The 20,720-nt window shown below is 51.2% G+C and overlaps 3 protein-coding genes across 3 annotated transcripts; 2 read left to right on the top strand and 1 right to left on the bottom strand.

The window, feature by feature from the left end:
• The first annotated feature begins 2,257 nt into the window (after positions 1-2,257).
• On the top strand, positions 2,258-4,392 carry LOC117835129 (protein TEEBE). Its single transcript, XM_034714502.2, has 3 exons — positions 2,258-2,507; positions 2,998-3,498; positions 3,611-4,392. Exons 1-3 carry the CDS (start codon positions 2,369-2,371, stop codon positions 4,138-4,140), a joined length of 1,170 nt encoding a protein of 389 aa, XP_034570393.1. The 5' UTR covers positions 2,258-2,368; the 3' UTR covers positions 4,141-4,392.
• Positions 4,393-5,366: 974 nt separating this feature from the next.
• On the bottom strand, positions 5,367-7,153 carry LOC117840632 (GDSL esterase/lipase At5g03600). Its single transcript, XM_034721148.2, has 3 exons — positions 6,858-7,153; positions 6,286-6,758; positions 5,367-6,188 (listed from the first exon to the last, which is right to left on the bottom strand). Exons 1-3 carry the CDS (start codon positions 6,901-6,903, stop codon positions 5,676-5,678), a joined length of 1,032 nt encoding a protein of 343 aa, XP_034577039.1. The 5' UTR covers positions 6,904-7,153; the 3' UTR covers positions 5,367-5,675.
• Positions 7,154-7,456: 303 nt separating this feature from the next.
• On the top strand, positions 7,457-9,330 carry LOC117839488 (uncharacterized). Its single transcript, XM_034719827.2, has 2 exons — positions 7,457-8,232; positions 8,988-9,330. Exons 1-2 carry the CDS (start codon positions 7,558-7,560, stop codon positions 9,144-9,146), a joined length of 834 nt encoding a protein of 277 aa, XP_034575718.1. The 5' UTR covers positions 7,457-7,557; the 3' UTR covers positions 9,147-9,330.
• Positions 9,331-20,720: the final 11,390 nt, after the last annotated feature.

The raw sequence follows: 20,720 nt of genomic DNA, 5'->3' as shown, positions 1-20,720 counted from the left end.
ACGAAAGAGAAGTTTAAGGATACCGGCCCAAGTAGTAGCACTTTGCTAGATTGATCGAGTTCTCGGCGCAGATGAGATTGACGGCAAAAAGAGCATGCGATCGAGGAGCTGTACTGGAAGAGTGGAGACATAGCTGGACAGAAAAACCTCCTGGCGCGATGGCGAGGAGGAATCATCCTTGGGCCACGCTCTCTCTGGTCGGGCTGCCTCCTCTCTCTGTCTGTGGTGTTGGGCTGCCGCATGAAGGCCGTTTGCGCCGCCGTGTCCTGCTGCTAGTGGAGGCCCGTGATGGAATGGGCGGGCATATAAGCAGGCTCAGAAGCCTGGCCTGGTCCGTCTACTCCACACTGACGTTCCCGGTCAAAGCTGTGGCTGGTTTGACAATGGCGCCGAGAGCAATTAATCCGCCGCGGAGTTTGTCGTGTGGGAGGTGGAGCGAGTAATGGAGGAACCGAGGGCCGCGGCCGGCCGGCGAGGCGACGGGCGGAAGGGGCGAAGGTCACATGGTACGGGTGCGACCGCCCATGCGCGCCGGGCCGCGCGATGACGGCAGGGCGCCCATGCGCGCCGGGCCGCGCGCCGCGGCAGGAGGAGGAGAGGAGGGAGGGCCGAGGCCGACACCGCCCTGCCGCGGACAACGTGCCTGACCGGCGACGACCCCTGTTCCCGCTGCGCGTGCCGTGTCCTTTTCTGATGATTCTCCATGGATCATGGATGGACCGGTGGTGGCCCACTCACTGGTCGCACCGCCGCATCTGCCCGCTCATCAAGTATGGCTGCTACCCAATGGGAACGCATGCAGCCGGCCTGCCGCTCGACGCGACCCCACCCTACCCTACCGCCGCGCCTTTCCTGCACCGCACCGCGCAGCGCCTACTCGGGGAGCATCCGATGCAGCAAGGACGTCGTCAGGAAAGATGGCGGGAAACCAGGCAGAGCTTGGGGCTATAGCACACAGTAACAGCATTTGTGTCCTGCACGACGGACGGCGTACTGCAGCCGTGCACGTCGACGCGGTTAGCTGCTAGTAGGCGCTACTAGCTTCTTCATCGCTGCTGGTCCTGGACAGGAGATGATCCCGAATCCACGTACCAGCCCGTTCGGCCTCTGCACCGTCGCAACCCGTGGCCGGTGGCCCGGCCGTGTTACCGCACGTCATCATGTGCAGGTAAATCCGTAGCGCACGACGCCGACACGATCGATCGACCGAACACCATCGCCGCACATCTCGTCAAGTGCATTTTCTACCGCTCCTTGTCTTTTTAGGCAGAGCTAATCATAGATTAATTAGATTTAATGGATGAATTAGTTTATATTTTATTCTCCTAATTAGCATCTAAATATTGAATGTGAACCAAACTAAACTTTAGCAGAAAGATCCAAACAGCTACAAGTAAATTCTGGTCGTGAAATCTGCGTGCCTTTGGTTTCAAGCTGGTCTTGTTGCTTGCTTTCAAGTCTTTCACCCTTCACTCGTGCATGGCCAAGGTGGTGGTGGTGGCCGGTTGCGGTACGGGCCGGTGAAGATTACTCCGATTTATTGAGGGACAGTGCCGAGCACCACCGCTCCCTTCTCCGGTCGTGTCCTCGCGGTGTAGGCCGGGTGGCGCGGTGGCGGTAAATGTCCTCTGCAGTCTCCGCAGGACGACGGAAAATTGCGAGCACTGTGCCATGGTAACTGCCTTTGGGCCCTCCACCTTCTTGACATTTAGAAACCCGCTCTTGATTTCAAGAATTCATTATTCACGTCAGTTTTTAGCAGCTGCAACACCTTAGCGTTTTACAGATTTATAACGCTCGACTTTCTTAGTCTTTAAGGTTTTTTTTAACCTTGAACAAACCAGCAGGACGGAAGTTTTTTCAGTCTACCTGACCTAATAAAACGCTGACTGAAAATCACAGCTAATAAAAGGTTGGCTACTACTAGTAAAAGCATGGGTTGTTCGGATCCTGGATTGTGCTTTTTTGAAAGGTAATTATCTGTTATACCCTCGCTGTGGTACAGTCAAGATTTGACCGGGGAGAGGGAGAAGAGGCAGCGATGGATGATTTTCAGTTCATGCTCACGTCTATTTCAGTTTTTGCAATCCATGAGTACTACACTGTGGAGTAGCTGTTAGTTAATACATTGGTATCTGGTCAATGCAAGCTGGTCAATTAGCTGGTCCATTTAACTCCAGTTAGCCGGTATCCAAATTCCACACAGCTTCTTTTTCCTATTACCCATGGCATATAATGAACCCGGGTGCATCTGCAAATATGCGAACAAAGTAGGTTTTCCAGTGAAGTTGTCCGCTCCTTTTGTTAAAGGAAGGGGCAGCTTCATTGGAAGAAGCCAAAGCGAAGCGGAAGAGAGCAGAAGCGAGCAATGGAGCTTCCATGGGGAATGCTGCTGCTGCTGGTCCTCTCCGTCTCCTCCTCGTCGTCCTCCTCCGCCGCTGTTGCCACACTCGCAGTCAGTGCTCCGCCCCCAGCTCCTGCGCCTCGCCATGCTCAAGACGCTGAAGGTAAACAGCACCGCCTGATGCCGTCTCATCTCACTACGCTTATCCATCTCGTTCCTGTCGCCGCCATTGTCTCGATTCTTTTAGATCTGCATTCCGTGCTGAAAATGCAGTACGCTTAGGATTGTATAGGTTTGATCTATTAAGAGGAAGCAGAGAATGGGCTGAAGTTATTGCTCCATTTCAGTTTGTGTTTCTAGTTCTTTCACTGTTCTATACTTGCAAGCAGGTTTTAATATTTCCAGGCACAAAACCTCCAGCTTACCTTTACAGATAACTGTGCAGGAGAGCAAACTGTTCTAGGAGTACTACATTTTAATTCATCATCTGTTACCTTTCTCTATCCGTCAGTTCTCATTTGGTTTTTCTGTTCTTGCATCGTCCCAAAATGTTGTGATTATTTTGGAAGATTAGAAGAAATAGTTTTTGCGAGTGTAGAAGAACTAGCGAAAGATCTGAATTTTTTTTTGTTCACGTTTGCGTGCTGGCCCAGGCCTGCTCATCAATGGCAACTTCGAGACGGCGCCGAGGAAGCTGAACAAGACCCTCATCGTGGGCCGCCACTCGCTGCCGGGGTGGACGCTGCGCGGCCACGTCGAGTACGTCTCCGGCGGGCCGCAGCCCGGGGGCATGTTCTTCGCGGTGCCGCATGGCGTGCACGCGCTCCGCCTCGGCAGCCGCGCGTCGGCGTCGCAGAACGTGACGGTGCGCCCCGGCGCGCTCTACGCGCTCACGTTCGCGGCCACGCGTACGTGCGCGCAGGACGAGAACCTCCGCATCGCGGTGGCGCCGTCGCTCTCGGCCCCCGCCGACGTCGCCGTCCGCACGCTCTACAGCGGCGCCTCCGCCGACACCTGGGCCTGGGGCTTCCGCGCCTCCTCCCCTGTCGCGCAGGTCACCTTCGCCAACCCCGGCGTCCAGGAGGACCCCGCGTGCGGCCCGCTGCTCGACGCCGTCGCCATCAAGGAGCTGCCCACGCCGTACCCGACCAAAGGTAACCGGAATGGATCTTCTTCTCTTTCAGGAACGAATGCCTCTGCAGATAATATCTGAACAATGAAGCCCCCATGATCCCGTGCTTGATAATGGCATTTTTTTTTTTGCAGACAACCTGATCAAGAACGCCGGCTTCGAGATCGGGCCGCAGGTGTTCAAGAACTCGTCGGTGGGCGTCCTCCTGCCGCCGAAGCAGAAGGACACGACGTCGCCGCTCCCGGGATGGATCATCGAGTCGCTTAAGGCGGTGCGGTTCATCGACGCGGCGCACTTCTCGGTCCCCGAGGGGCAGTACGCCGTGGAGCTGGTGGCGGGACGCGAGAGCGCCATCGCGCAGGTGATCCGCACGGTCCCCAACCGCGCCTACAACCTGTCCTTCGCCGTCGGCGACGCCAAGAACGGCTGCCACGGGTCCATGCTGGTGGAGGCGTTCGCCGGCAACGTGACGCAGAAGGTGCCGTTCGAGTCCGCCGGGAAGGGCGCGTTCAAGGCGGCGGGGTTCAGGTTCGTGGCGAGCGGCGTCAGGACCCGGCTCACCTTCTACAGCTCCTACTACCACACCAAGGCCAGCGACGGCGTTTCGCTCTGCGGCCCCGTGCTGGATCAGGTCAAAGTCGTGCCCCTCCCCGTGAAGGCGTAGGCGGCGGATTTAGTAGCTCGCTGGTCGGACGGAGGAAATCGTGCGAGCTCCGGCGATCTGCTTGTCGTGTGTTTCTGTGCTGGTAATTTGGCATGGTGTGGATTGTGAGAACTGAGAACTAGTACCTCTCCAATCGCGTTCTGCGGAACACTTGCATGCCTGCCTTGGAATGTAATGTAATCTTGTGAAATTTGGTTGCCTATCTTGTTGGCTTAGAATTAAAGTGGAGCTACCCATTGCTCTTGGCATGAATCCTGAAGCAGAAATGCCGTTGTCACTGCAAGCGAAGAAGCGTCCCTCCGTGACAGACGACGGATGCTGTCAGCGGCAGATTGTCACGCTCGACGCTGAGGTGCCAGTTCGTGAGTCGTTCACTCGTCAGGTGTGGACGCTGGGTGGATGCAGCTACTCAAGCACGACACGGGCACACAGTCGATGACTCGGTTCGCCATGGCGGTCGTGCAGTAAGTAGATCATCGCGCATCGACAAGCTCTGTGTTGCCGTGTGTTGCGTCCGCTGTCCGTCGAGGAATGAAGGCCCAACCATAACATGGGTCTTGCAGCCCAACAAAAGACATGAGACGCACAGCCCAGAAAGAGGTAGTTGTAGAGTCCAGTTGAATCAATGGACCGTCTAAGCTTTTTGCGCTAGTTACGATGGTGAAAACAGGAAACAGAAAAAAGCTATACCCACCAGGATCCTGCAACTCGTTAACAGAGTGATCCTTTGAATGCAACCGAACGAGATCTTGCTATTGTACTGTTATTAAACCTACCTTATAGCATCTCCAACAATCTCCTAATAAATATTTTTTAATAATTAACTAAATATGGATATTTCAATATCACTTTTATCATTATTGGGAGATTTACTTTTGCAGTCTCCCAATAATCTCATCCCAATCCAACTATCGAGAGAGTCAGAACTCCTCCTTTATTTATAGAGAGTTGGGATGAATTATTGGGTTGTCCCAATAATTATTGGAAAAGAAGAAAGGTAAATGGAGACTGCTGGAACACTATTTTCTTATCAACTCTCCCAACATATTAGTTGGATTGGGTAAAGGGAGATTGCTGGAGATGCTCCTAGCTTCATTTAAAAAACAGCAACAAAACAAAAACCTTTTGTTTAGCTTTGTGTACTAGGTCCAGTTCCTGCATATATTTCTAAAAATTAAACAAATGAAGTGAATACAGAGGTAACTTAAGCAACATGCAGTTCGAGGTTTGGACGAGATATATATAGAAAATCCATTTTCATATGATGAAATACAGTATATATCCCCATCTCAAAGACAAAAAGGCAGCTGCATATGTGTGCTCGATTAACAAGCCAATAATCTAGCAGAAGCAGGCAGCAGCACAGATGGCCGGATTCCAAACCTGGAGTAAGATGTATTATCTAGCTAACTAACCAAATGCAAAGCATGGACGAAGAATTATTCCAAACTAACTAACTACCAAATCCAAACTAGCTAGTCTTCGTCCATTATTATTGTATATTATTCCATGGAGGGAAATGATCGATGGGCCGATCAAAGGTGCTCGAGGTTGGAGATGCCGAGGAACGCCATGATGGGCCCCTGGAGCAGCTGCATGACGGCCCTCCACCCGGCGTGCGTGGGGTGCACGAGGTCCCAGTAGAAGTACTCCTCCGGGTGGTCGCAGAGCGAGTAGCCGCCGTCGAGGCCGCAGTAGCCGCCGTCGCCGGTGCCCTCGCAGCAGGGGCGGAGGAGCTCCGTGAACTTCCCCGCGTACAGCGCCGAGCCCTCCTTGGGCGCCACCAGGTCCGTCACGATGCTGTTCACGTCCAGCAGCATCACGTCCTCCTCGCCGCCCAGCCGGTCCCGGAGCGCCGCGTTGTGCTTGTCGGAGTTCGCGTTGCCGTCGCCGTCGCACGAGCTGTAGTCGGAGAGCCTGGCCAGCCACGGCGAGCACCCGAACGGGGGCACCGTGTTCACCAGCACCTTAGTCACGCCCAGGTCCTGCAGCTGCGACACCACGCTCGCAAGCTCATCCACCACCTTCGCCACCTGATCGTCCAAGTTCTGTATATGGCATAGATACACATATGAGATCTAGTCCTTGTATATATAATAAATGATTAGATGAGATCGAATGATGTTGGATCGGCTCATCACGAACGTCCTGGCTGGTGTAGTCATTGCCGGAGTAGGCGACGAGCGCCACCGACTCCTTGAAGTCGCGGTCGTCGACCAGGCCGTCCCTGACCAGGTTCCTGAGCTGCTGGACCTGCGCGCTGATGTTGAGCACGCCCCCCGGCACATCCAGCGCGGCGGCGCCGGCGACGGCGAAGTTCAAGCCGGACGCGTCGATGCCGTTGTCCCAGTCGTCGCCCGTGTAGGGCGGAGGGGACTCGCTGTGGCCCATGATCTTGGCCAGGAAGTCCGACTGCACCAGGCCGTCGGAGAAGCGGCCGGTCGGCTTCCTGCCGTGGGCCGTGTCCGACATGCCGAACGGTTGGTGCCACGCGACGGAGTCCGAGTCGCCGTTGCCGTCGTCGGCGAAGTCGTCCCCGAACACGAACAGCTTGTGCGTCCGATAGGCCGCCTTGGGGCTATGGTGATGACGGTGCCGCCGGGACTCCGCCACACGGCCTAGGACAGCACACGTACGATGCAACACATGCATGAGTTAATAATGGAATATATACTCACTAGTGTAACATCAGAGATGAGATAATGCTGATTGCTTACAATTGAGGAGGAGGAGGACGAAGCAGGCGGCGGCGAAAAGCTTCATGGTCGAGGAGGACGATGATAAACAAGATGATCGGAGAAGGAACAAGATGGTTGGAGACGGTTTGGCTGATGCGTGCTCTCAATAGAGGTCGTGGCCCTCTATTTATAGAGCTAACTGGTACCAGATGATGATAGATCCAACCAATTATCATCCAAGTGATCGATAGGATCATAACGGCCTTCTCCTCCAACTATTTTTTTTGTTCGAGGAAATCAAAACGGCGCCGCACCGGGAAAATCCAGGGGCCTATGTTTTTTTTCTGTTTAAATTCAACAGCAGCCACAACTTGCTTCCCGGGGCTCCGGGTCCGTGGGCGTGTGGCGACTGAATGAAGAAGGAGAGAGGCCCATCATCAGCATTCCTGCTTCTAAGGCCTGGTTATTATCGGCCCGTCCAGCAGCAGGCGCGACGCGACACGCAAGCTCGAAAGCTACTACATGACAATAAACGGGCCTCTAAACTCCATTTCTGGCCCATGTCTCAGCCCACGGCCTTACCGCACCGTATCCTCCAAACCCTAGCTCCACCCCCTCCAGATAAATAGCTACTCTCCTCCAGCTCGTGCACTCTTCGCGCCGCCGCAGCCTCCAAACCCTCATCCCGCTCACTCACCGGAGCGCCGCAGCCCCCACCACCCCCACCCTTCACCCAATCATGGCGGAGCGCGGCGGCGAGCGCGGTGGCGAGCGCGGTGGCGAGCGCGGCGGGTTCGGCCGGGGCTTCGGCCGCGGTGGCCGCGGCGACCGTGGCGGGCGCCGTGGTGGCCGGCGCGGCCCGCGCCAGGAGGAGGAGAAGTGGGTTCCCGTCACCAAGCTCGGCCGCCTCGTGAAGGAGAACAAGTTCAGCAAGATCGAGGAGATCTACCTCCACTCGCTCCCCGTCAAGGAGCACCAGATCGTGGAGACCCTCGTCCCGGGGCTCAAGGACGAGGTCATGAAGATCACGCCCGTGCAGAAGCAGACCCGCGCCGGGCAGCGCACCCGCTTCAAGGCCTTCGTCGTTGTCGGCGACAACGACGGCCACGTCGGGCTCGGCGTCAAGTGCGCCAAGGAGGTGGCCACCGCCATCCGCGGCGCCATCATCCTCGCCAAGCTCTCCGTCGTGCCCGTCAGGAGGGGGTACTGGGGCAACAAGATTGGCCAGCCGCACACCGTGCCCTGCAAGGTCACCGGCAAGTGCGGCTCCGTCACCGTGCGCATGGTGCCCGCGCCCAGGGGTTCCGGCATCGTCGCTGCGCGCGTGCCCAAGAAGGTGCTGCAGTTCGCTGGCATTGAAGACGTCTTCACCTCGTCCCGTGGCTCCACCAAGACCCTCGGCAACTTCGTGAAGGTACTACAATAAGATCTGCATATTGTACTATAAATGCTCGTATGATTCGAGACCTTTGCAATGCTTTTACTTAGGACTGTGTAATTGATGCTCTGATAGGCCAGTATGCGTAGCAGTGTTGATGCTTCAATAGTGCAAAATGTTGATTGGTGTGCTTTTTGTTAGCATGTGATCTTTGGTTTATGTATATACTAGTTGTTTACAATGTGTTAGAAGTACTGTCACGTTATTGGCTAGGGATCTATAAACTTGCTAGTTCAGAATGTGTTGCTTGTATAGCAGTTTTAGTGCTTGTAGTCTATGGAGATGCTCACTAATGTGTGATCAATTTTGACATTGTGGTGCTATGAATCTATGATTAATATAATTCAGATTATGGTTCTATTCCATAACTCCATGTACATGCTGAAATTTTAGGCAGGCTAGACATTTCTTGGTTCCTTGGTTTTTTTTAGGAGATAGGTCATGCTGAATAGCATTTTGTTGTTTCTCACAATCTTTTGCTTATTGACACCCTAGGTTACGTGAAACTAACTTTAAGCTGTTTGTTATGTTTCAAGATACATTTGTATGGGGTGTTTCTATTTACATTGTAGTTCGAAATCCTGACTCATTAGAAGCAATTCAACTTTATCCTGAATTCCCAGCTTGTCTTTGTATATGAATATATTAATTATCCTGTACAATTTATTTCATCTGCTCTTGTTGATGCCTGTTTGGTGCCATTTGTAAGTGTTTCATCTGGTTATGTGCAGGCAACCTTTGACTGCCTGATGAAGACCTACGGTTTCCTTACACCTGAGTTCTGGAGGGAGACCAAGTTCACCAAGACTCCGTTCCAGGAGTTCACTGACCTCCTGGCAAAGCCCAAGGGTCTTATGCTTGAGGCCCCCACTGAGACAGTAGAGGCTTAGGATGCTGGAGTAAAGAGTTCTACTCTTCGGGAGTTGTCTAATGCACTTTCTATATAGTTAAGAACTGTGGGAGTCAACTTTGGGTTTTGCTTTGCCTGGATGTTGCTATTTGCTGTCAAGTTTTGGATTATGGTACTATGCTACTACTTTTATCAGTGAATGCTACATAATTATCTGCCGGTCAGTCTTCTCATAGTGAAAGATTTTTTAGATGGCTGCATAGTCTCTGGAGGAATCTTGAATTGTTGACAGCCTTGTTTAAGTGCCATTGTGCTATGAATGTGTTTCCCGTCCTTGCTAGGGAGTATTTACTCTTGCCTTTTTAGCTTAATTTGAGCCAGCGCGGATGTCTGGCTGCCTATTGTACCATCGTTTATTGCCTGCGCTATACTGCTGTATTGATAATGTTTCTGTATTCTGTTCTCAATCTGGAATTTTTTATGCTTCTGTGGTGCTGCAAATCTTTTTGTGCTGCTGCACTTTGATCCTTTTTTTTTTGAATTAGAATGTACTCAGTTAGATTTGGCTCTTACCTGGATTCCACTAAATTTTTATGGGTTACAGTACTATATCAGTTGTTTTGAATATGAACGCCACACAACTGACATGAATAATCTTTTTTTGGGTGAGTTTTCCTTGAGAGTTGGCATGTGCATTTGAGTGATATATGTTTGAGAAAATTCTCTATGTGACATCGTTAAAGGCTACCTTTTTTGACACTATAAATTTTTAACTTCCTTATTTGATACTCCTTTTTTGACACTATAAATTTTTAACTTATTTGATACTCGATCTAAATTTCTTGCCCTTTTCGACACTTCCGTCCAATCCGTCGGATGATTCTGTTAAGTTCCCGTATAAGCCTGATTGAATGGTCGAAAATGCCCTCCACATCAGCTCCTAACGTTGGTTTATCCCGTGAAAAAAAAAACTGGCTGGCTCTTTCTCCTACGTCCCGTATTCCCGTGTTCTCCCCACGACGCTACCCATCCCTATATGGAAACCACGGTGACCGGTGAGCCGTACAAGATATTATCGTTATCGTCTGGACAATTAGACAGCCAACCTGTAATCGCATATTATCATTATCGTCTGGACAATTAGACAGCCAACATGTAATCACAACGACTCAATTGCAAGAGCGGAGCTCTACCAACTGAGCTATATCCCCCCGAGCCAAGTGGAGTATGCATCCCTAGATGGAAACAATGGCGGCGGTGGCGGCTACGGCACCGTCTCGTGCACTTGGGCGTGATTGATTCCCCTCCCCGCACCATATGCCTGTACCCCCTCATTCACTCCACCCCTTCCATCCCAAATTCCTCCATTCACCCAAAAACGACATTCCCTCACGAGCCGTGATGGCACGGTGGTAAGTGCACATGACCCATGTGACATACACCCAAAACTCTCATCCATACATACAACCAAACACGATTCCGTCTTATACTAGACCAACAACAAACACAATAAAACACAGCTGGGTGCACTGTTTCAGCCTGCCTCCCGTGAGGCTGGGCTGGTCCTCCATCCTGACTCCCCGTGCCCGGAGCAACCAATCACGTCCTACATAGACGGAGAGGATGGTGCGGAAGCGGTCGCGGCTCCAAGCGCGAAGCGTGCGGCACAAGGGCGACGATGGCCGCGGGTGGCCGCGGAGGCCGGTCTACGCACGGGAATGGGTGTGGAGCCTCTATGGTGAGGCCCGCGTGCTCGATGCCGTGGACCTGCAGCTCGGCTGGGCAGCGAGCTTGAGGAGGGCAACATGCGGCGGGTGCTACCTGGTGGGGCTGGCGTGCTCGAGTCCTGAGCCAGCGCTGCGGTTTGGAATGCGCGCAGTGCAGATGCTGAGCGGCAAGGCAGACCTGTTGCTCGTGCCGGCGGCGTGGCCGTCCATGAGTTTCAGCCCCAACCACCAGTTGCTGCTGAGCCTGCACGGACTTGCTGAGCTAGTCGTTGATGACCAGAATGCTGCAGAGGGGCGGCAGGACATCGGATTCAGCAGCACCAGCTCGTATGGCTAGCTAGAGTTCCTCTTCCTTGTCGTTGATGACCTTCGAGTACATGGATCAGCAGCATCGGACTCCAAAGTCCAAATCAAAAGCCTCCATTTGTAATATTTATCTTGACAGTAGTTCAAACTTCAGAATTAATTAAGATGATTCTTTCGTTCAATTCATTTCAGCTCACGAGCGACGTCAGCCGCGGTTGCCGGATCCAATTATTAAGGATGTGTTTGTTTGAGATTATAATCCACCCAGATTATATAAGTTAGATTATGGGAAGGATACTATATTAAAAAATCACATTGGGACCACATTAGGATCACAAATAATCTGAAATAAACTAGTCAAGACTAGTTTATTTCAGATTATTTGTGATTCCATGATAGTCTTTTACCCTATTATCCTTGAACCATAATCTAACTTATATAATCTAGAGGAAAACAGACAGGCCCTAAATTTTTTTTTCTGAAAATTAAATTGCTTGCTAGAAAGCATTTTATAAATACACACACATTATTTATGAAATATGCATAGCAAACTGCCTTGATCTTGTGCATATAGTTTTGGACTTTCGGCCTTGCTAAGGGGCAAAATAGTCATTTTAACACCCACTTAACACCATTAATGCTAAAAAGAGATAGTAGTGTCAAATAAGGAACCAAAGTTAAGATATCGTGTCAAATAAGTTGTTCAAAATTTTTAGTGTCAAAAAGGAAAGTAATCATTTTAAACAAGATCAATATGGTTTGTGTGTGGAATGCAGAGACATTTCTCTTAGTTGGTAGTGCTTGGTGCTTCTATCTGCTGACAGGGAGAAATGAAATCAATTAGTGATGTGCCGAATAATCATTGAGAAGAGCAGATATTTTATTTGATGATAGGCCCAGCATTTTATATGGATTTGTGTATATGCAGTACAAGGAAGCAAAAAATGCGATCGACTACCCTTGTAAAAGGGTAAAGAAGAATTGACATTTCAGAAACCTTTCTGACCCCTCCTTTAAAAATCCAATGTACAAATTGATGATATGCCAGAAGAAGAAAAGAATAATATCAGAAATACTCCCTGGAAGGTTAGTTGATGATAAAATCCAATGTACACTATAAATATAAAAGGAGAAAATACTTCTATATTTAATTTTAAGGACGACGATGATACGTAGCTGCAAATACTTCTATGTTGCTGCACCAATTTACTTTACAATAAGTCAAAACAGAAATATGGGAAGAAAATAGTGGCCGCCGAACTTGGCCTTATAAAGACCAGGCACAAACTTGCCTGAACATAATCAAAAGAATTGGCTAACTCTAACAGACTCCGATTCTGGCTAATTCTAACAGGCTGACTCCGTCTACACAACCAACACAGCTAGGATTACACTAACAACCAGGCATCTGAAAGAAAGTAACAAAGATGAGATTAGCCTTCAATCATATTTTATTAAAATCAGGAAAAAACAACAAACATGTATAACCAATATATGATTAGCACATCAACATCAGGTTAATCTAGATATATGATTAGGAAATCAATTATCAGACTAATATATTTGTATACTTAGCATGCTTAAACACATAGGTTCGTTACAAAATCAAGCTAATTTGTCCTTGTAGCAAGAAAAAAAATAACCAAATTAACTAAGATCTATCAAAAGAACAAGTCCACTGAAGCTTTCAGCTTCATATCAAGAAAACTATGAACACAAATCTATGAATCCTCCATTTTGAGGATTCATTGTTGCAAATCTTTGAGAACACTGAACAAATATGCCACTTTCATCATCATAGGCTTTTCAGATCTATGAACATGAAATAATTTTAGAAACATTAACCTCAATGAACAACTGAGTAGTCCTCCTGTCCTATGTTGCATAGCACTTACCTTTCTTTGCCCTTTATATAACTGCATGCTTCGAACCTAAATTTGCCTCTCCAGCGCATTTGTCACCTATTTTTTGAGAGATTAAAGGTAGGGAAAAAAATAAGTGATTGATCATGGAAGCAGTTCCTACATCACGGACCTGGCCAGGTGGGGCGGCCTCATGGGCGCCGGCCACGACTACTACGAGCGCGGGCACGTGGACATCTTCAGCGGCCGGGGGCCCTGCCTGCCGCCCCCGCCGTGCAGGATGAACCTGACCTCCGACGGCTCCGTCCCTGGCCCTGCATGCCGTCCCCGCCGTGCGGGATGAACCTGACATCTTTCCGATTTCGGATCTCTCGAAACTTAGAATTGAGACGCTTTGGATCTAAATGAAAATGCAACCTCTCTCCCCAGTTGACCCGTCGATTTTATCCAAGCCCTGGAATAACGGACTGATTGAATAAACAAATGCCACTAAAAATTCTGCCTCGGTCGTCTGTTGTTGCTTCATCGGTTTTGCGCTCACCGAACAGGAATCGAACTTTTTGCACGTCGTCACGTCATCGACGAAACGTGAAACCAGTAGCCGAGCTGTCAGTGGCAGGAGAGAGGGATGAACTTTAGGTGGCGCTCCGGGGTCGGTGGAGCTCGGAGCGGAGGAGTCGCAGTGAGGAAAAAGATGATGGCAAGAGGTTGAAGATGATATTTACAGGCGGGTCCCATGCTTCAGTGGCAGGAGAGAGGGGATGAGATGGTTAACATGTTGAGGGTAGGGGCAGCGTGGTCATTTTCCACGACTGATCCACGCTGGCATGAGTAGGTGGCACGCCATGTCAGCAAAAGTGGTAATTTTGTTGCTTCTTTTGTTTGAGGATGGTAAATATTTAGGAGCAACCGTAAGGATGGCTTTTTAGCTTTTGAATAGGTGCCAACCGTAAGAATGAGAAATAATTAAATATCACGAGAAGAATGGGAAAGGTCACGATCGGGCTCCAAACGTGTATCGTAGGGCTAGGGCGGCGGGATGTTTTCGGAAAACCGATGGCGGTCATTTTTTTTTGGTAAATTTGACGTGATTTTTTAATTTTCTCTTCTTTAGGTCCTAAGGTATCGGTCGCAAAAGAAACGAGCGTGTTTACTTTAGCTGAAGGACTATCGTGGACCTACAATCGATTAAGAAAACGGTGAAGGACCTTTTTGAAAAATTACATGCGCCCGTGACAAGTTTTGACAGGCTTCAGAAGGCCGGATTGTGGTAAATCGAATGGTGCGGGAAAAAATGGCGACGTGCTCGGGCCTGGGGTCGCAACAGGACCCCCGGAAGAAGGGGTGTTGATTTGATTTGTTTCCTTTCCGTCTCCAATGAGAGGAGAGGCTATGCCATGTGGGTCCAAGGAGTATTAAAGAGATTAGGCAGAAGCTTTACTTGATTTAATCTCTACTATATAAAAAGCAAAGTGGACACAAAAACGCGGTCCGTCATTGGGACGGGACGCGATGTCCCTCGCTCCAGACATTTTGGGCCGTCCGCTGCCAGTACCCTCCGCGCGGAACCGTTCACCTGGAGATTCCGTGAGTTGCGGCGCACGCGCTTCCTCCTCCGTCCGTTGCCCTCAGTCGCCCGTCGCCATCCCACCCCTCCCTTTCCTCGCCTCCGTGCCGCCAGAAGCCGCCGCCACTTCCTCCATCACCCGTCGCGCCAGAAGCCGCTGCCGCCGCCAACACTTCCTCCGTCGCCCGTCGCGCCAGAAGCCGCTGCCGCCGCCAACACTTCCTCCGTCGCCCGTCGCCATCCTGTCGTCGCCATCCACCGCCGCCCCTCCCTTTCCTCACCTCCGCGGCGCCACCAGATCTCCCTCCCTTCGTCCTTCTCCCTGCGTCGCCAGCCGCCGCGCCCCTCCCTGTTGCCGCTAGCCGTCGCCGTCCCACCCTACGCCGCCGCCGCTTCGCCAGCCGCCGCCGCCGCTTCGCCAGCCGCCGCCGCCGCAACCCCTCCCTGCGCTGCTATCCGTCGTCGTCCCACCCTGCGCCGCATCCGCGCCCCTAGCTCTCCCTGCCTGCGTCGACGCCGCCGCGCCGCGAGCCGCATCCGCCCCTCCTGGCGTCGGATGCCGCGCCGCCAACTCTCCCTCCCTGCGTAAAAATCCCCTCCCTGCGCCGCCCCGTCGCCGCCGCACCTCCCTGCGGCGCAGGCCGCCGCCGACCCTCCTGCGCAGCCAGCCGTCGCCGCCCATCCCTGCGCCACTGCCCCTCCCTCCGGCGGAAGCCGCGCCGCCATCTCTCTCTTTTTTAAGCAGGATTTCAACTTGCAGGTCACTTATATCTTGGTTTTTCCCTTTTGCTTTAATGCTCTACATGTTCATTAGATTTTGATGTTCCAGACTTCCAATACTGCAGCCTACGACGATTCTTCTATGGTGCTTCAATCCTAATCCCTCCACCCAGGTGACACGTCAGTTTAGACGCCGCCGCTCCGACCGGCCCTCCACCCAGCTCCCTCGTTCCCCTCCCCTTCCTCCGCCGCCCTCCCTCTGGGGATCTAGCCGCCGCCGCTCCGTCCGGCCCTCCACCCCATGTCCACCGACGACCTCCCGCCATCCTCCAACATCGACGTCATCATCCTCCGTCGACTTCCCGCCGCCGCTCCGTCCGGATCCGGGGCCTGCGGCCGTTTCCCACCTTCGCCCTACACCCTTGGTCCCAGGGTCGGATGCGCCCAACCCCTTGAGGGTGGAACTCCGCCTCGCCCGACCCTTGGTCCCGGGGTCGGATGCGCCCGACCCCTTGAGGGTGGAACTCCGCCTCGCCCGACCCTTGGTCCCGGGGTCGGATGTGCCCGACCCCTTGGTCCCGGGGTCGGATGCGCCCGACCCTTGAGGGTGGAACTCCGCCTCACCCGACCCTTGGTCCCGGGGTCGGATGCGCCCGACCCCTTGGTCCCGGGGTCGGATGCGCCCGACCCTTGAGGGTGGAACTCCGCCTCGCCCGACCCTTGGTCCCGGGGTCGGATGCGCCCGACCCCTTGGTCCCGGGGTCGGATGCGCCCGACCCTTGAGGGTGGAACTCCGCCTCGCCCGACCCTTGGTCCCGGGGTTGGATGCGCCCGACCCCTTGGTCCCGGGGTCGGATGCGCCCGACCCCTTGAGGGTGGAACTCCGCTGCGCCCGACCCCGGGGTCTCGGGGTCGGATGCGCCCGACCCTTGGTCCCGGGGTCGAATGCGCCCGACAGGGTGGAACTCCGCCTCGCCCGACCCCTTGGTCCCGGGGTCGGATGCGCCCGACCCCTTGAGGGTGGAACTCCGCTGCGCCCGACCCCTTGGTCCCGGGGTCGGATGCGCCCGACCCCTTGAGGGTGGAACTCCGCCTCGCCCGACCCTTGGTCCCGGGGTCGGATGCGCCCGACCTCTTGGTCCCGGGGTCGGATGCGCCCGACCCCTTGAGGGTGGAACTCCGCCTCGCCCGACCCCGAGTGAAGCTCCGCCTCGCCCGACCCTGAGTCCTGGGGTCGGGAGTGTCCGACCCCTGAGCGGAACGTTGGAGTAGTCCGAGGCGAAGTCGAATCCGACGTGTAGTCGAACTCGAACTGGTTGACTTTGAACGTCTCCTCCTCCTCCACTTCCAGGAGGAGGCTCCCGCCCGTCGAGAATGGCCTCTTCTAACTCAGGATTATAGAAAACAAAGATGCCATTATAGTGTAACAGCAGAATGATATGATCAAATGTGTCATTCTCCAAGTGAGAAAAGCAATTTCTTTTCAAATGTGTCATGCTACGGGCTGTAAAATATTTATATAGAATACATAGAGCATCAATAAAACAATAACAGTTTTGCATTATTAATTCAAGCGGACAGAGCTCATCACAGCAACACGCAACCAATCCAACTCGTTATTTGTATAATGTGCAACATGAGAAGTAAATGACCGTCCAGAAGACCAAAAAATTATCTTACTTTTAGTCTTTTTAGGAGTAGAGATTTCACAAATCCAATCTTGGATGATATACTTATTTCATATTTATACATGTTTTATATTTTTATCATCCTGTTGAATCCAATATTTTACAATATAAAAATTTTGTTGCCCGTAGCAACGCACGGGCACGATCCTAGTATTATATATATTCATATTATATATATAGATAAAGATATATATATATATATATAAAGATATATATATATATATATATATATATATATATATATATATATATATATATATACTAGGTAAAGACTAAATACTAGCCGGAAAAGACCGCGAGGAGCCGTTCGTATATAGATCTGGTAATAAGAGGTCAAGCAAAAGGGGACCTCAGAGCCCGATAACGGTTCGCCGTCACCCAAAGTCAGTCCAACGCGACCTCAGAGCCCGATAATAAGCAGACTCATTATCGACTACTGAATATTATGGCACGAATCAACTCGATTACGGGTTTTTGAAACGACGTACAAAAATTTGCTTTATTAGCCGGAAAAGAGCTCAAGGGACCGTTCGTATTAGAGCGCTTCCCCTTATTTCGTTTAACTCAATCCAACAGATCCTAATCACCCGGTCACTTCACCCGAGAAACCCTTTATTAGCCGGCAGGTGTGCAACGGCGGCGCGGAGAGGCGGACGGCAGGCACGGACAGGTGAAAGAGGAGACGGGAAAAGAAAGCTGGACCCATCTGTCAATGCAGCCGGGGCCGTGGTGGCGTGGCGGGGCCGAGGAGGCGGCTCCGGCGTGGCCGGCCGTGGCGAGCGGGGAGAGGCGGACAGCGGCGCAACGGGGGCGTGAAGAAGCAGACGTCGGGCACAGGCGGGTGAAAGGGGAGATGGGGAAAGAAAGCTAGACCCACCTGTCAATGCGTTAATCTTACCTATTATTAAACATCAGGGCCACCTCTCGTTGATAGAAGTTGGACCAAACAAAAAAAAGTAGGCAGAAGTATTCCTCACTTTAATAATAATAATAAAGTATAGATAATGCATCCAAACAATATTTGGAATTTAATTCTAAGAAAAACTTTCTCAGTACATCCAAACAAGAAAATTCAATTGAAACAAATTCTACAGAATCCATTTCTTATGGAATCTAATTGCTAGAATATGATTCATGGAATGAGTTTCAACTCTAGGGATCCAAACAGGCTCTTAGTTATTTCTTATGCAGCTCAAATCAGATGCAAGGTACGTCCTAACTAAAAAACGTAAGTTACTTTGTGTTATCTTGTGAATCAGTGATTAATTACTTCCCATCTTATGTAAAAAGAACTACGAGTTAAATTCTTTGTCAGATTTATACTGACAAGTTACAAGCACATGCCTCTGCAGTAACAGGCGAGCCCTAGACTAGTGGGCAAACCAAAAACAACGTGATTCGTCAACTGATCGAATGCTAATGACTATTTTGCTAGGAGAATGAACATGATTCATACAAAAAGAAGGGGAGCTACTAACTTGGTCAAGGTCTCCGTCCTCTAGCGTGGGGAAGGGGCCATCTTGCTCCACTCCACGTCTGCGTGGTTGCTCGGCGGGCGCGACGGCGTCGGCTGCGGAGTGCGGACGGCGTGTAGATATGTCATTGTTGATCAGGACATGCACTTCTATCACCATCTGTGGTTGGCTTCCGCGGCCGAGCGGGTCAAGGTCTCCGTCCTCTAGCGTGGGGAAACAGGATCTCTTCAATCAGTGCTTCTACAGAAACGGTGCACGGTCACCACGGACCATCGACATACCATGAGAAAAGCAGAGCTAAATGTTGCAGTAGCAGAGTAACCGGAGACTGCAGAGCACTTGCTGCTAAAAGCTGCCTCTTATTTTGTATCGTCTTAACAGAAGACTTTAAGTCAACCGCCATTCGATTCGAATATAAACTAGCAAGTTGGCCTGCGATAATAGCGCGGCTAGATTTGATACAATATAATTTTTTTAAATGCTGTGTCAGCTTAGTATATTTCTTTGTCCCTCTTGATTTGTTTTTCATCCTCTTGAAATCACTGAGTATACTTAGGTGCCTTACTCTACACATGTAGAGTATTAAGCCATATGTGTATATTTGTTTTTTTCAAATGAACTCCGATGCCACGTGTGCATATGCACGCCTAATTAAAATTGCTCACTTGTAACAAAATAAGAACAACTTGAGTAGTTGATTCTGATCTTATGTTGCAGTTTTTGCCAACTTTTCCTAGTATTATTGTGTTGAGTAGAAAGCCTGTATAGAGAAAGATACAAAACAAACAATCGTGTCAACTACTCCCCATGCTTGCTCAATGATTTTGAAAGAAAAAAAACAACCGCGCTCTAAGTCCTAGGGCGGTGATATTCCTCCTTCCTTTCCTCCTCTCGTTTTCCTTGCACAATCGAGGATGACAAATACCACAAACCACTTAGGCTCGATCATGTTTCATCATCACATTCCTCAAATCTTGATCACGTTGTTGTCTTCATTATGCTAGCAGTACACATCTCTCCGCCTCTTCTATTCCACAAAACCATAATTGTTCACCGGCTCCAGCATTGTTGTTGCTCTCCACCAATCGAGGAAGCTCTTGTCCTTGACATCACCTTATCCACTGACCAGCTGAAGTTATCTGTACATCCTAAGGTCTCATAAGATTTTTGCTGGATTTGCATTAATATTAATATTCCCACCAATCTAGTCTCAACCTTGCCTTGTGTTCTCCATGGTCATGTTTTATTCTAACTTGCAAGACCTACAAGTGCATATGATGGTTCTTCTATATACATAATATATCGCATCTCCTAAGACATATATCGCGGGCCGGCGGCGCGTGGGGAGCGGCGCCGGTGGAGCGGAGGCAACCGGCGGTGGGCGGAGGCGGGTGGGTGCGGGCGGAGGTGGGTGGGCGCGCGGGGGAGCGGAGGCGGGTGGGCGCGGGCATAGGCGGAGGCGAAGGCCGGCACGGGCGCGTGCGGAGGCGGACGGGTGGAGGCGTACAGCGGCGACGGGCAGAGGCAGGCGGGCACGGGCGAGTGGCGGCTGGGCCGGCGGCGGCCTGGCCGCGTGGGTGGAGGCGGAGACCGGCATCGGCCGGGCGACCCTCCGGCGAGCGTGGGGCTTTTTTTTATTTTTTTTCAAAATTTTTTAGTCCCGGTTGGTGGTTGGTAACACCAATTGGTACTAAAGGGGGCCTTTAGTTCCGGGTGGATGACCCGGGACTAAAGACCCCCTCTTTTGTCTCGAAAAATTTATCCCGGATAGCTTAGAGAGATTTGAGCCTATACAACCGGGACTAAAGGTGAGTTTTCCACCGGTGAATGCAGAGGAGGCTCATCCTAAATTGTGACACCATACTGATCATGCAATTTATCATTATTTTATCGCCCTCATGCATGCTGCATGATAGATATTGGTATTGGGCAGCTTAGATTCCTCAGCACATCATGCTGCTCAGCCATGGAGGTCAAGCCATCACTATTGTCCATATCACAACGCCTCTGCGTTCTCTTGTTGTCCTCCCCCTTCCCTCTACCTTGCACCTTCTTGTTTTGCTGATCCTATTGTCAGTTTGTTGCAGCACCTCTTTCATCCATTGTCCACTGTTGTTGCCCGCTGCCTCAGTTCTTCTCTGACCAAAGCGGTCGTATCGCGCTGGTCGGTAGGAAGCCATCGTCTCGCAAAAGCATAGTCGTCGTCGCCAAACCACATCTAGCCGATGCCGAACCATACTTGCCATCTTGTTTGCCAACTTGCCGCTAT

This window comes from Setaria viridis, chromosome 9 (assembly GCF_005286985.2).
Source record: "Setaria viridis chromosome 9, Setaria_viridis_v4.0, whole genome shotgun sequence".
Lineage (NCBI taxonomy): Eukaryota > Viridiplantae > Streptophyta > Magnoliopsida > Poales > Poaceae > Setaria > Setaria viridis.
Note: the sequence above shows the minus strand (reverse complement) of the source record. Positions and strands in the feature narration are given on the sequence as shown.